The sequence below is a fragment of the Python bivittatus genome, unplaced genomic scaffold (assembly GCF_059951505.1).
Source record: "Python bivittatus isolate LINGU-HERP-01145 unplaced genomic scaffold, Pbiv_v1 ctg000430_np1212, whole genome shotgun sequence".
Classification (NCBI taxonomy): domain Eukaryota; kingdom Metazoa; phylum Chordata; class Lepidosauria; order Squamata; family Pythonidae; genus Python; species Python bivittatus.
In genome coordinates, this window is record NW_028277071.1 from 559,665 (window position 1) to 572,724 (window position 13,060).

Below are 13,060 nucleotides of genomic sequence, written 5' to 3' on the forward strand. Positions count from 1 at the left end.
TGTCATATTTCTAAAGGATTTTTTTTTTTAATGCAGGGGATATGTGTCATTTTTTTCAAATTTGTTTTGCTACATTCAATACATCTATACATAGATTTTGATGTGTTTCTCTAGGGCAACTGCTTGTTTCTGTTTGGAGACAATAGCAGCTTTTCTCTGCTTTACAGGAAGCTTCCAGACAGTGTTGTCTCTTTTCAGGGAATTTAGCCTGTCAAATTGGAACAGGGCCTTCTGTATGAAAGTCATCTTAATTTTGCACATTAAAAAGGAACTCATATGTCTGTGGCATGGGGAGAGAATTACTTGATGGCCCTCCAAAAGGCCAAACGGGTGGGTTCCTGCTGAATCACCAGCGGGAGGGTGTTCCATATGGTGGGAGCAGCCACGGAAAAGACAGTAGGATCTGATCTAGTGGGATGGGCAGATATTCTTAGGGAGAGGCGGTCCCACAAATAACTGGATCCCGTGCCATGAAGGGCTTTAAGGTGATAACCAGCACCTTGAATTCCACCAGAAGGAAACTGGGAGCCCATGCACCTCACACAATAGAGGTGTAACATTGGCAAACCTATGAACACCCAATACTGTGTGTGCCACTACATTCTCTACCAGCTGTAACTTCTGAGTGGTCTTCAAGGGCAGCCTCATGTAAAGCGCATTGCAGTAATCCAAATGGGAAGTGACTAAGGCATGTGTGACTGTGAGCAAAGCTTCCCGATTCAGGAAAGGGTACAATCGGCGCACAAGACAGATCTGTGCAAAGGCCCCCTAGCCACAGCTGCTACCTGCTCTTCAAGCAGGAGCCGTGAGTCCAGGAGGACCCACCAATTGCACACCAGCTCGGTCTGGGGGAGAGCAACACTGTCCAGAGTCAAAGAGAATACCAGAGTCACCAGACCCTGGGGGGCCAAAACCACAGAGCGACTTCATCTTGCCAGGGTTGAGCTGAAGTCCCTTCATCCTCCATCCAGACCCTTACGGCCTCCAGGCCCTTGCAGCCCCGCAACAGCATCATCAGAGATGTATATCTGGGTATCAGCAGCAGCACCCCCAGCCCACTCCCATCTCTCAGGAGGGGAGCAAGAGGGGGCCCCCCCATACCCAGCCCCCGGTCCAACTTCTAAACCATTTAAAAGCTCCTGGTCCATACCACGTCCACCATGGTATGTCAATGAGATTTGAGCCACAGAAGGAGAGATGAAAAAAGAAGGACATTGGAACAAAAAGGAGAAGGAATGCCCCAATCCAGCAGCCCAGCATCAAGAAGACACAGAAATGTTTGCTCATGATGGTGGTGTGGTGCAGTGGGTAGCAAATGGCAACATAGCGATCAAACGCCATCACGGCAATCAGACTGCTCTCACAGGTACTGAAGGAGAAGGAGAAATAACATTGGGCAATACATCCCCAAAACGAAATAGCTTTGTCCAAAGAAATCAGGCTTACTAGCATCTTTGGGCTGATTGTGAAGACAAAGAGGGTCTCCACAAGAGAGAGGTTGCAGAGGAAGAAGTACATAGGGGTTTGGAGATGCTGATCAGTGCATACCAGTCCAATGATGGTGAGGTTCCCAGTTAGCATGAGCAGAAAAACAATCAGGAGCATCCCAAAAAGGAAACATTCCAAGGGCTTAGAAAGTTGGAAACCAACTAAGATGAACTCCGTCACCTCCTCTGTGATGTTGGGAGAACTCAGTTCCATGGTCAACGTGAGTTTGAATGGTCTTGTCAGACATCAGGATGGTATCAGCATATAAGCTTATTACTGGCCACCTTTAGAACATGAAGGACATCAATTTCTCTGCAGTTTTTAGCCCAGGTCTTGACATGCTTTCCCATATGATGAAACACCGCCCAGGGTTGCTTGCTGGTGAGATGGACAGTTACATAAGTTGTTTCAATAAATAAATATTTTTGTTTTCATTGGTTTTATCTCTTTTAATGTAGGTATTGATTGTTTTAGCCTTGTTGAGCTCCCCCCATAGCCACTTGCTGGTGGGATGGGCAGCTAAATAAATTGTATAAGTTGCATGAATAAAATAAATAAATAAATAACTGTGATCACAATTCCCAGTAAATTATATTGTTTTAAAAAACAATCCAAATATGCATAGCTGATGTATCATTTTCCCCCCATATTTTCCCCCAAATCTGTAGGAAACCTACATAACTTGTACATTCGTTCTTTTCGGAGGTATATTCTGACACAACAGATTCATATCATGGGTTTAAAATTCAACTTCCCAAGATATACGCTGTTTTTACAGGCTGCTTGAAAGGTACAGTTTTTTAGTTATTTACCTAGCTGAAAGTGTTGATGGCAGTAAATTTCATTCATTTTTCCTTTTTATGTCCTCATTTTCAGCCACCTGCATTTTGATGATCTTCTCAGTGAAAAGTCAAGAATAGAGTGAAAAATTAAATGTACTTTCTGTTTGGTTCCTGCCTGGTTGGCTTGGCATCCCCTGATCTTATCGGCTGGATATCCTGCCTTTATCCTTTTTACAGAATGAAAGCTGAGGCTTGGTTTGGATTGATATATCCAAGGATCAAGATGGCTGAATGTCATTTTAATTGCATCCTTTAGGAATAATCGTCCATCATGTAGGAAACATTCTTGTGATTGAGTGACCTCTACTCGCTTCTGCTAGAAAGGCAGTCTGCAGTGTTACACATTTTAGAAACAAGCCTTTGGTAGACCAGCAAGTGTGAGCACACCTAGGTGACCTTGTTTGGGATGTGAAGTGAAGTAGGTTCAGACCTGGTAAGTTGTTGAGGAATAACCAGGGAATCCCCAAGGGTGGAGTCAAAAATACGTTCTGGAAAAGTAGAGGTCTGTCACTTCTGGAATGGTGCGGAGACCCTGCAAGAAGTCAGCAGAGGGCATCTGAGCACAAGCATGCACTCCAACCTTCTGGTTTTTTACTCTAGAATAAGTAGAAACAGTGCTTTGGATATTTCACTGTTAGATGTTTTCTGGCAATGTGGTTGCATATATTAACCCGAGAAGGTCTACTTTAGGCCAAAATGACTGTTTGGCCATCTGAAGTTCAGAATGCCACCTAAATGTATTCCACCACATGCTAAAACATGAAACTGAACAAAAAGCAGCTTATTGTATTCTTAGTCCTGGCTGCTAAATCAATAATGGCTCAGAAATGGGATGTTTTAGATAACCTATTATTAAACACTTTGCCAAGTTATGGTCTACTGCACTTATGGAAAAGGTTACTGATTAAATTCAAATACTGTGTTCTCAGAGGATGAAACATATCTTGATCAATCTGGAAAGACTATTAAAGTGATGATGATAATCATGATCATGATCATGATGATAGGTAATGATTGACTATTGAGATATATAGTTCTGACCTGTTATCTTCTATTTTTTCTTTCTTACTTACATAATATTAACATGGATTTTTTAAATGCATTAATTATTTATTTATTGAGGAAGTGTATATGGCCAGTATCCCAGTATTGATGTTCTGTTCATATTCTAGATATGTATACTTGAATTTCAGGAGATTAAAATGTTTGCTTTAGAGAGAAGATGAAAACAGTAACTCCAAAATGCTTCTCTGGTTTGCATCTTAAACCAACATGGAGAAAGAAGATCCTGAACCCCCTATATACAAACTGATCTCATCGGCTCCCTATTCTTTCCGGACACCCTATTTATCAGGAATTATTTGGTTTAGGACTAGGATCCCTGACTTCTGCATCAGATCTCTGAAGGCCATAACAGGGCTTTTGGGTCGAAGAAGAGTGTCCATGGAAATTCCTCCCTACAGAAATATGCCTGGCTCTATCTTCCTTCTCTTCACAGCATCAGGTGAAATAACTTCTTCCCTTGGTGTCTTCTTATGTTACGATGGGTTTTAGCATTCTTGCTCAATTGACCCTCATTCATTTGTGTGTGTGTTTATGTTTTGTTACTCTTATGGGGCTGAAATTATGCACTGCAAGCTAGGAAAAATTGCCTCTCAGGCCCAATGTCATTAAAGTTTCAAGCCATCAGGATTAATACATTAATTTATAGATTTTAGTCCCTCGGAAACCTATTAAGGCACTGATACATCTCCAAGGAAGTATCTCAAATTAGATTTTTTTTTAATGTTCTGTTTATCTGGTTGTGAAGAAAAGGTTTTGTAGCCTCGGAATTAATCAACTGCTAAGGGTTTGAAGTTCGTGTTATAGAGAAATAATTATCCTTTGTGTAGGCACAGCCAACAGAATGCCAGTCTAAACAGTAGTGAATTGGAAGTTCACACACGAGATCTTTCTGCTGAAAGTTTAGGATGTGGAGTGAAAATAGGATCTACCTACTTCCATTCTTCCGCACTAGATTGTAAAAGCTCTCCAGAAATAGATCTTACAATATTTGATGGAATTTATACTGTAGTGCATATTACTGCACTCTTAAGAAGGTACTTCTTCCTCTGAAGAAACTGTTTGGAGATCTTCTTTGTCCTTGTAGTCATTCCCAAGATGCTGGCGACCCTGGTTTCCCTGGACAAAACTATCCCTTTCTTTCAGTGCTGTTCTTATTCTTTCCTTGGTACCTATGAAATCGTCCTGATTGCCCTGATGGCCTTTGCTGTTTGTCACCCACTGGGCTATGCCATCATCCTGAACTGCTGTGTTTGTATGAGTTTGATATTGGGCTGCTGGACTGGTGCTTTCATTAGCACTTTGGGGCCAAGTTTTCTCTTGTGCCAACTGTCCTTCTAGGCCTCTAAGAAATAATTTATCATTTCTTCTCTGACTAGGCTCCAATGGTAAAGCTTTCTTGCAATGATATAGATACTTTCCCAGTTCTGGAAACCTGAGTCTCTCATCATATGCCATCATCCCAAACTGCTGTGTTTGTATGAGTTTGATGTTGCACTGTTAATAAAGTTTGAAATTTGAAGTGTTTCTTTTAAGTTTAGTTGGAAGATTGAGATTGTTTGATTTTTTAGAAAATATGAAATTAGAAATGAATACACTTCCAATGAATTTATGCTGTGCTTGATATACAATATATTAACATTTTAATATACACACAAATAAATTATAGAAGTAAGTAAACCTTCCCTCCTTCCTTCCTTCCTTCTTTCCTTCCTTCCTTCCTTCCTTCCTTCCTTCCTTCCTTCCTTCCTTCCTTCCTTCCTTCCATCCTTCCATCCTTCCATCCTTCCATCCTTCCATCCTTCCTTCTCAACAGAACTCCTTGTATATTAAAAACCACACCTGTATTTAGTGCCTAAGAAGCAGTGATCAAACTAAACTGACTTCCTTTGCAGAGTCACATTGTGAGGAAAAGTTCTCAATTTCTCCTGCTTGGGAGAAGAGATTTCAACGCTGGTATGTTTCTATGAGAAGAGGCATGATGAACTATGTCAAGCTCTATGGCCTTCAGGAGGCTGTTTCTCGTGCTCTTCTGCAAGAAGTCTTCAGATTTGAACTTGGGAGGAGAAAAAAAAAAATTTTTTTAATTGTACCATTCTTCACTGGGTTGTTCCTCCGCTCCATCCTTCTCCACCAGCAAATTCACGATGGGATCTAGGAATCAGAACAGCACGGCACAAGTGACAGAGTTCATCTTAATTGGTTTCCAACTTCCAAGGAACATGGAACTCTTTCTTCTTTCATTGCTTCTGATTGTGTTTTTCTTCACCTTAGCTGGGAACCTCATGATTATCCCTCTGGTGGTCATGGACCAATGCCTCCAAACCCCCATGTACCTCTTCCTCTGCAACCTCTCCTACCTGGAGATACTTTTTGTTCTGACAATCACACCAAAGATGATGATGGATCTGGTTTCCCTGAATAAATCCATCTCTTTCTTAGCCTGCATGATTCAGTGCTATTCTTATTTCTTTCTTGGTACCTGTGAAATCATCCTGATTGCTGTGATGGCCTTTGATCGCTACATTGCTGTTTGTCATCCTCTGCGCTACATCATCATCATGAATGGCCGTGTCTGTGTGAATTTGATATCGGGGTGCTGGATTGGTGCTTTCATTAATAATTTTGGGCCTGTGATTCTCCTGAGCCAACTGTCCTTCTGCAGCTCTAATGTTATTGACCATTTCTTCTGTGACTATGCTCCGATGATAAAGCTTTCTTGCAATGATGTAGATACTCTCCTGGCTCTGGAATCTATCCTCTCTGCTCTGGTGTTGCTCAGTTCCTTGTGTGTAACTGTTGTCTCTTACCTCTACATAATTGTCACTGTTTTGAGCATGCAGACCAGTGGAAGCCATAGGAAGACTTTCTCAACCTGCGCCTCTCATCTCACAGTTGCTTCCATCTTCTATGGCAGTACCATCTTCATGTACTCTTTCCCCAGTGAGGGTCGGTCTCGGGATGTCCAGAAAGCAGTGGCAGTTCTTACTGCTGTAGTTATCCCATTACTGAACCCTTTTATTTACACTCTGAGGAACGAGAAGATCAAGGAGGCTTTCCAAGAGTGTCTGCGGAGGCAAAAACATAACTCGTGAGAAGGAAGGCATTGGAAGCACTTAGCCAACCTTGGCTGATCTCAAACAAATCTAAATAGAGTTGGATTTTGAGGACCAATACTGGAATTCTCCTGTATTGGGACTGAAATTCTTGTTTGACTGTTCCTTATATCTCAGCATCTCTTGTTTAACCTTTCACTCTCCTTGGCTTTTATCTGACTTTCTAAGTCTCTATTAGAGGAATGTATCTGGTGATGGAGTTTCAAAGGCGTGTGTAAGTATGCAAGGAAAGAAATTATTTTCACCCAGGTGATGTGAGACTGTCACAACACCCTTTTGAAAAATGCCCTTTTGTGTCACAGTACCAATGCTGTTTAAAACACTTAAAAGAAACATTTAGTTGATATAGATTTTAATAATCTGATTTGTTCCCAATTGTTATTTGAGTTGTATGAGAAACACCTGCAAATGGAGAATAGAGCAAAAATAGGGGTGAAAAATAGTCATGGATATTTAGAGGTATGTGAATATGGTGGTTGGGAGGAAAAGACATGTCCAAACACAGATCAATTACTGTTGGCTCATCGTAGTAGGGCTGCAATGGAAGGAAAGTGATATAAATCCATTCCTATATATGTTGTGAAATGCCAGCTGGGTCATACACCCCCAATAGTTCAACACAACCCCACTTTTCACTCTTTCTCCAATCCTGAAGCCCACAACACCGGTGTCTCAATGCTTCCTGGGAGGGCTGCTCCTTCCACTATTCCTAGCTGTGTAGGAAAAGGAACATCAGCCACATGGATGGACAGGATGAAAGAAACAGGTGGAAAAATTGGGAATCATTAACGGTCAAGATGAAATTTTGTGTTCAACTAGAAAACTGATTTAGTGCGATTAAAAATCCAGCCAATCCTGACTTTTCTATTGCAGGAAGATGGCATTTATATTCAACAAATGTAAACAAACAGCTGAAACCTAGGGGAGTTTACCTACCACTGTTGTGAAGTGGTCAGTCCATTCCTAGACGTACTGTATGAAAATCTTTGATATAGTTATTTCTCCCAAAAGTTGTCACCTTAGACATTCCAAACCACCAATGAGGTCTTTCCCATCACTCCAAGATACCACTAGAGGAAAAAATTGTTATTTAATATTTAATTGCATCTGATGTTCAATATAGAGGGCATTGTGTGGGGAAAAAATGCACACTAGGGTTCCTTGGGTGTCTGGATTCCAAAAGAGTAGCCATTCAGGAAGCAGATAGAGGAACCATGGTGCAGATGACTTTCTTATACCACACAGGTATTTTCTATATGGCATAATACAGTGCATAATAGAGACCCAGTTTGGTCTAGTCCAGAAACCAGGAGTTCTAGTCCCTCCTTAGGCATGAAAGCCCCCTGGGTTACGTTGGGCCAGTCATTCCCTCTCAGGCCCCAATGTCAGGCTCAGAAGACAAGCCAGTTGGTCAATTCCTGTCGCAGCCGAAGTCTCAAGATTTGGTTGATCAGAAAAAAGTAGACCTTGCACATGCAGGAAAAATGCTAGGAATCCTCCTCCTCCTCCTCCTCCTCCTCCTCCTCCTCCTCCTCCGTTTCTCTGTTCTGTGAGAAAGCAAAGATATCACCCTTTGGGAATTATCACCCCCAAAGAGCTAACACCTTTTACACTTTATGTTTCAAAAAGTAACAAGCTCTATACCATGGAGTACAGATCACAAAGGTTGAGTTCACACATGTTAAGGCAAAAGCAACCCACAACAAAACTTGGTGTATTGCACGAGAGAGGCCAATATAGAGTACAATACATTGGGAACATGCACACAATGGTTTTCTCTGCCTTTGGGTTCGACCTCAGTAGAGGAAGCCGACAGAGAATGCATGATAGACATTTCCTGCAAATCACAATACGTTTCTTTGCTCCTTGAAAAATCCTTGGGGTATCTTCAGAAGCCAACCTCAAGTACCTCTGGCATCATATGCTTCCAAACAGGAACTAACTCCATTGTTTATAAGAGGTTGCTTCCAGGTTCATTGCCATGAAAAGATACGGAGGAAGAAGGCAGCCAAATTGCACAGAGGACACACCTCTGAGCCAAGCAGGCAAGGCGTCTTCTCAAAGCATTGAGAATGGAGAATGTGATGCTTCCCAAAAACTGACTTAGAAAGAGATCTAGAAAATTTTATGAATAATTTTTTAGTGCAGTTAGCAAGGGGTGAGTATTTTTGCCAATTTTTCATGCCTGTGGTCCTCAAGAGTGGTGGGCTGTAAAATTGCTCTGTAAAACTAAGAAATGGTTTGCAGAGTCCAAAAGGGGTTGATTAAGTCAGGCACTTTCTTATGTGTAATGCTTAGGACTGGTTTAGAAGTAAAAATAAATTAAATTTGGTTCCAATCATTTATATGGGAATACACTACAGGACTCAGTAGAAATTACTTCCAAATGATGTTTGCTTTAATCGTTTTTAAATTAAGCCACAATTGGCAGAAGTTCCCCTTTACACTATTCCATAAACCATAAATGCCTACTCCATGCCACATATAAACCACATTAAAACTAGGTGCAATGGCACTTGGTATTATTTAGAATAATCACTATTATTTTTTAAAGAAACCCTTGGGCTAGATTTCTTTGATGAACATATATTGTAGAGATGAAAACACCAGAATTATTTTCATGTTTATTTCCAGATGCAGTTCAGAAATGCAGATTTTGACTGTAAATGGTTGGGGAAATCTGAATGTCTAACTTATATCTCTTATTCAGCCTTATTTTGGAAGAACACTTTATGAAAGGTCATGTTTAGAAATTGGCTGATTGAAAATCGGGCAGTTGTCTTTCTGTTGTCTTTTCACCACTCTCCCATTTATAATTAAGTTTGGTTCCTGAATTGAACCCCGAAAGGCACAGTGTGGCTGATCCATTGTTCAGTTGCCCTGATCCAATCCGGCAAGGGAAGAGCATCGAGAGAAGCAGCTTGGGCAGAGATGCACCTCTGAAAGAAAGCTTCCTCCTGAATTACACTGTTCCTTCGGTCCCACGGCACTGACAGACCCTTAGAAATCAATGAAAATCAAATGCACTTCTTCGCAGGACAGATTGCCCTCATGCTGACTCCTTGGAAGCACCTGATAAAATGACAGAAGGAGAAATGACCCAAAACCAGGCTGGGAAAAATCCCCTCTATTGTGAGAATAATGTGTCATTAGAGCAGCTACAACTTGGTCAACACTGGGATCAGAAGGAAGATCAGTTTTACTCTCAAGCAGCCCTGGATTACTACTGGGTTAAACCAATCTTCCTTCTCTGATGGGTTGTCCAAACAGGACAAGAGGTTGAAGAGAAGGTTAATTTTTCTTTCATGCTGCCAACACAGAGATGATGTCATAGAGTGGCCCCCCAAAACTGATGTCACTCTAGGACCATCATCCTTCTTTTAATGCCTTTCCAGCTACAAGTGGGAGGTGGGGACATAGGACAGAGAAGCTACAGGAAGAAGGGTTCTTCTGATTGTGTCTAGTATAGAAACCAACTTTATCTGCCTCCTCAGCTCTTTTTCTGCACTTTTTTGGTTCAAAAATTCCCAAAAGGGACTAGAATCCATAGTGTGTCGAAGGAAGCTATCCAAGGATGCAGCTGATCTACCATTCTTGCAGCAGGATGTATCTGGACTGAGGAGTAGCTACACATTTGACTAGCTGTGCTGTGTTAAATGCAACTACTTTGTTAACAGTGGTGGAGTTACCTTTTCTGAGGGGGGCATTAAACTTTGTGAATTTGAAGTACCAATTTTTTTTCTTAATATCCATTAGCACAGTTGCAAGGAAGGAAAGCTGGTGAATACTCATTAGCTGTTACACTAAACTGGATATTGAAATGTAGTTCTAATGGCGTTTGTAGATTCATGGATTTCTCTTTAGCAAAATGAGAAGGCTCCAGAGACATGGAGAGTCAAAAATGCTATTATTGTATCCTGCCTACTAACAGCTACAGTGAGAAGGTGGATGGACTAGAAATTTTCCAAAACCTCTTCTTACTCTAAATTTGCTCTGTTCTGTAGAGCTTCCATGAGATCAGTGAAAACGCTTTAGGAATGTCCTTCAATCTGCCAGTTAACACTGGATTAATCTAAAGATATTGAAAGGGAATGTGAAGCCATTTAAGGTGAAGTGTCTGGAGAACACTGGGCAAAGGTGAAATAATCAGACAATCTTCATGCAGGAAAAGAACTTTGCACGTTCACAAGGATGAATTGTTTTGGGCTAGTTAAAACATGGGGGATCATCTCTTAGCTCCTCTTGGATTAACCACAACTGGAATTAGAGTACATACAAGAATTACCCTACGTAGAACATCATATTAGAAGTATCTTGGTTTGATTCAAACCATAATTATTTAACCTTCTGTTTGATTTTAATGCAAAGAATGAAAACTAATGAAATAATGCCCATTTGAAATATTTTACTAAAAAACTGGATCCCTGGAATTAATTTTCCTTTCACTCTTTTTTAGGAATGAGTTAATGGCAAATAGGACCATAATAAGGGAATTCATACTGTTGGGGCTGACTGACAACAACCAATTTGAAGTTGGCCTTTTTCTCCTCCTGTCTGGGATTTATCTCTTGACATTAATAGGAAACATGCTGATTATTATTATCACACTGTTGAATGCCCAACTCCATAGCCCAATGTATTTCTTCCTCCGACATGTGGCATGGGTAGAGATTGGGTATATGAGTACCATCATTCCCAAAGCACTGGCCAACATAGCCACTGGCAGTAAGAGCATCTCTTTCGTTGGCTGTTTCATACAGTTTTTTCTTTATTTTGTCCTTGGCACCACTGAGTTTCTTCTAGTGGCTGCAATGTCTGTTGACCGATACGTAGCAATCTGTAACCCTCTTCACTACTCAACCATCATGAATGGACAAATCTGCTCATTATTGGTACTTTCTTGCTGGGCTGGGGGGTTATCGCTAATCCTAGTTCCTTCCACTGTTTTATTTCAGATGCCATTTTGTGGCCCTAACATCATCAACCATTTCTTTTGTGACTCTGGACCACTAATCAAACTAGCATGTGTTGACACCAGGCTCCTAGAACTGATTTGTTTTGTGACTGCCACATTCTCTCTGCTTGGGACCTTAAGTGTCAACATTGTGTCTTATGTCAAAATCATTTGCACAATTCTGCACATCCCATCAGCTACAGGGAGGAAGAAGACCTTCTCCACTTGTGCATCTCACATAACTGTGGTCTCCATTGGTTACAGCAGTTGCATTTTCATGTATATCATGCCAAAAGGCACCAGTGAATTAGACTTCGGCAAAATACTGGCTCTTCTGAATACTGTTGTGGCTCCTTTTCTGGTTCCATTTATATACTGTTTGAGGAACAGAGAGATGCAGGGTGCTTTGAGGGCTGAACTGAGACAATGGATTGGGTTCTGCAAGAAATTCAGATGATTTGTTATTGCTATGGTTCTGAAGTAGATGTTCAGGTTTAACTTCTTACACTGCATTTTGAAGCTATGCCATGTGCTGATGTCAGAAGTAATGATCACCAGGTGAGATGGTTTTACAAAGGGACTTGAGAATACATAGAGAATGGGATGATCAGGGCCTGAAATGTCTGATTGCTATCAAAGACAGAATGCCTGAAATACTGGTTGCTAGTGAAGAACAATGGAAGGAGACAATCACCCCCTCCTGGGCGAGTTTACCAATCACATCTGGTTGCACACTGTGACCCAGCATGCATGAGCCCTTCACCTAATGCAGCCTCAGAGCTCTTCTCTTCTTCTGAATGGAACATACAGCCATCATTTCCTGACTTTATTTTTTCTGCCTGAAGGTGTTTCATATACTGGCCCTGTGTGTGTAACGTTTGCAACTCAATACCATAAAACCGAATGTTATTTTTTACTCTTGATGTGAATTGTAATGAATATAGGGATCATTCTTACTATTCCAATCAAAAGGAGAGATGTGAAGGATGGGGCTCTTTGGTTATGGCAAATCACTAGGAAATGATCCTCAATGATGAACCTGAAGATAAGGGAGAATCCAAGGTGAAGGTATAAAACAAGACATCCAGGGCTGGAAAATGTTGCTGATGTGGAAATTCTGGCTGGTTTGAATTTCTGGTTTATTCATACCAACTTGTGAGAGTTCTCACTGTTTAATCAAGGCATCTATTTTCCCAGGAACTGTCTATAACTTGTCCAGTGTTATTTTTGACATATTGGGGAAAGATGGTAGGGAAGACCTCCCTCCCTTCTTTGCTCATCATGATTTGCAGTTGTCACTATTAGACCCCTTTTGGTATCCCAATAAATGGGATAGCTTGGAAGAAGAGGGAAGTTGCTGAAATGACTAACAATGCAAAGAGTTTTGGATTCCTTGTGTCTCTAGGTTGAATTAAGAAGCACATTAGAGAAAATTGTGCAGTTGTTTTCATCTTCTCTTTAAGGTAAATACTGGCATTTAGTTTCCATACAGAAGTTCAAATGATATTTTTCAGTATCTCCTAATTTGTTTGAGAAGAACCACCCAAGATTTAGAAGAGTATTTAGCCATCTCAACAAGTTCAATCATCTTCACCAAC

The 13,060-nt window shown here is 40.9% G+C and overlaps 2 protein-coding genes across 2 annotated transcripts; both read left to right on the forward strand.

Annotated features, from left to right (window-relative positions):
* The first annotated feature begins 1,197 nt into the window (after positions 1 to 1,197).
* LOC148215219 (olfactory receptor 6M1-like) lies at positions 1,198 to 6,487 on the forward strand. The gene is made up of 2 exons (XM_088143907.1): positions 1,198 to 1,366; positions 5,667 to 6,487. Exons 1-2 carry the CDS (start codon positions 1,198 to 1,200, stop codon positions 6,485 to 6,487), a joined length of 990 nt encoding a protein of 329 aa, XP_088000033.1.
* Positions 6,488 to 10,528: 4,041 nt separating this feature from the next.
* LOC107326765 (olfactory receptor 6E1-like) lies at positions 10,529 to 11,919 on the forward strand. Its single transcript, XM_088143908.1, has one exon. The coding sequence runs from the start codon at positions 10,975 to 10,977 to the stop codon at positions 11,917 to 11,919; it is 945 nt and encodes a 314-aa protein (XP_088000034.1). The 5' UTR covers positions 10,529 to 10,974.
* Positions 11,920 to 13,060: the final 1,141 nt, after the last annotated feature.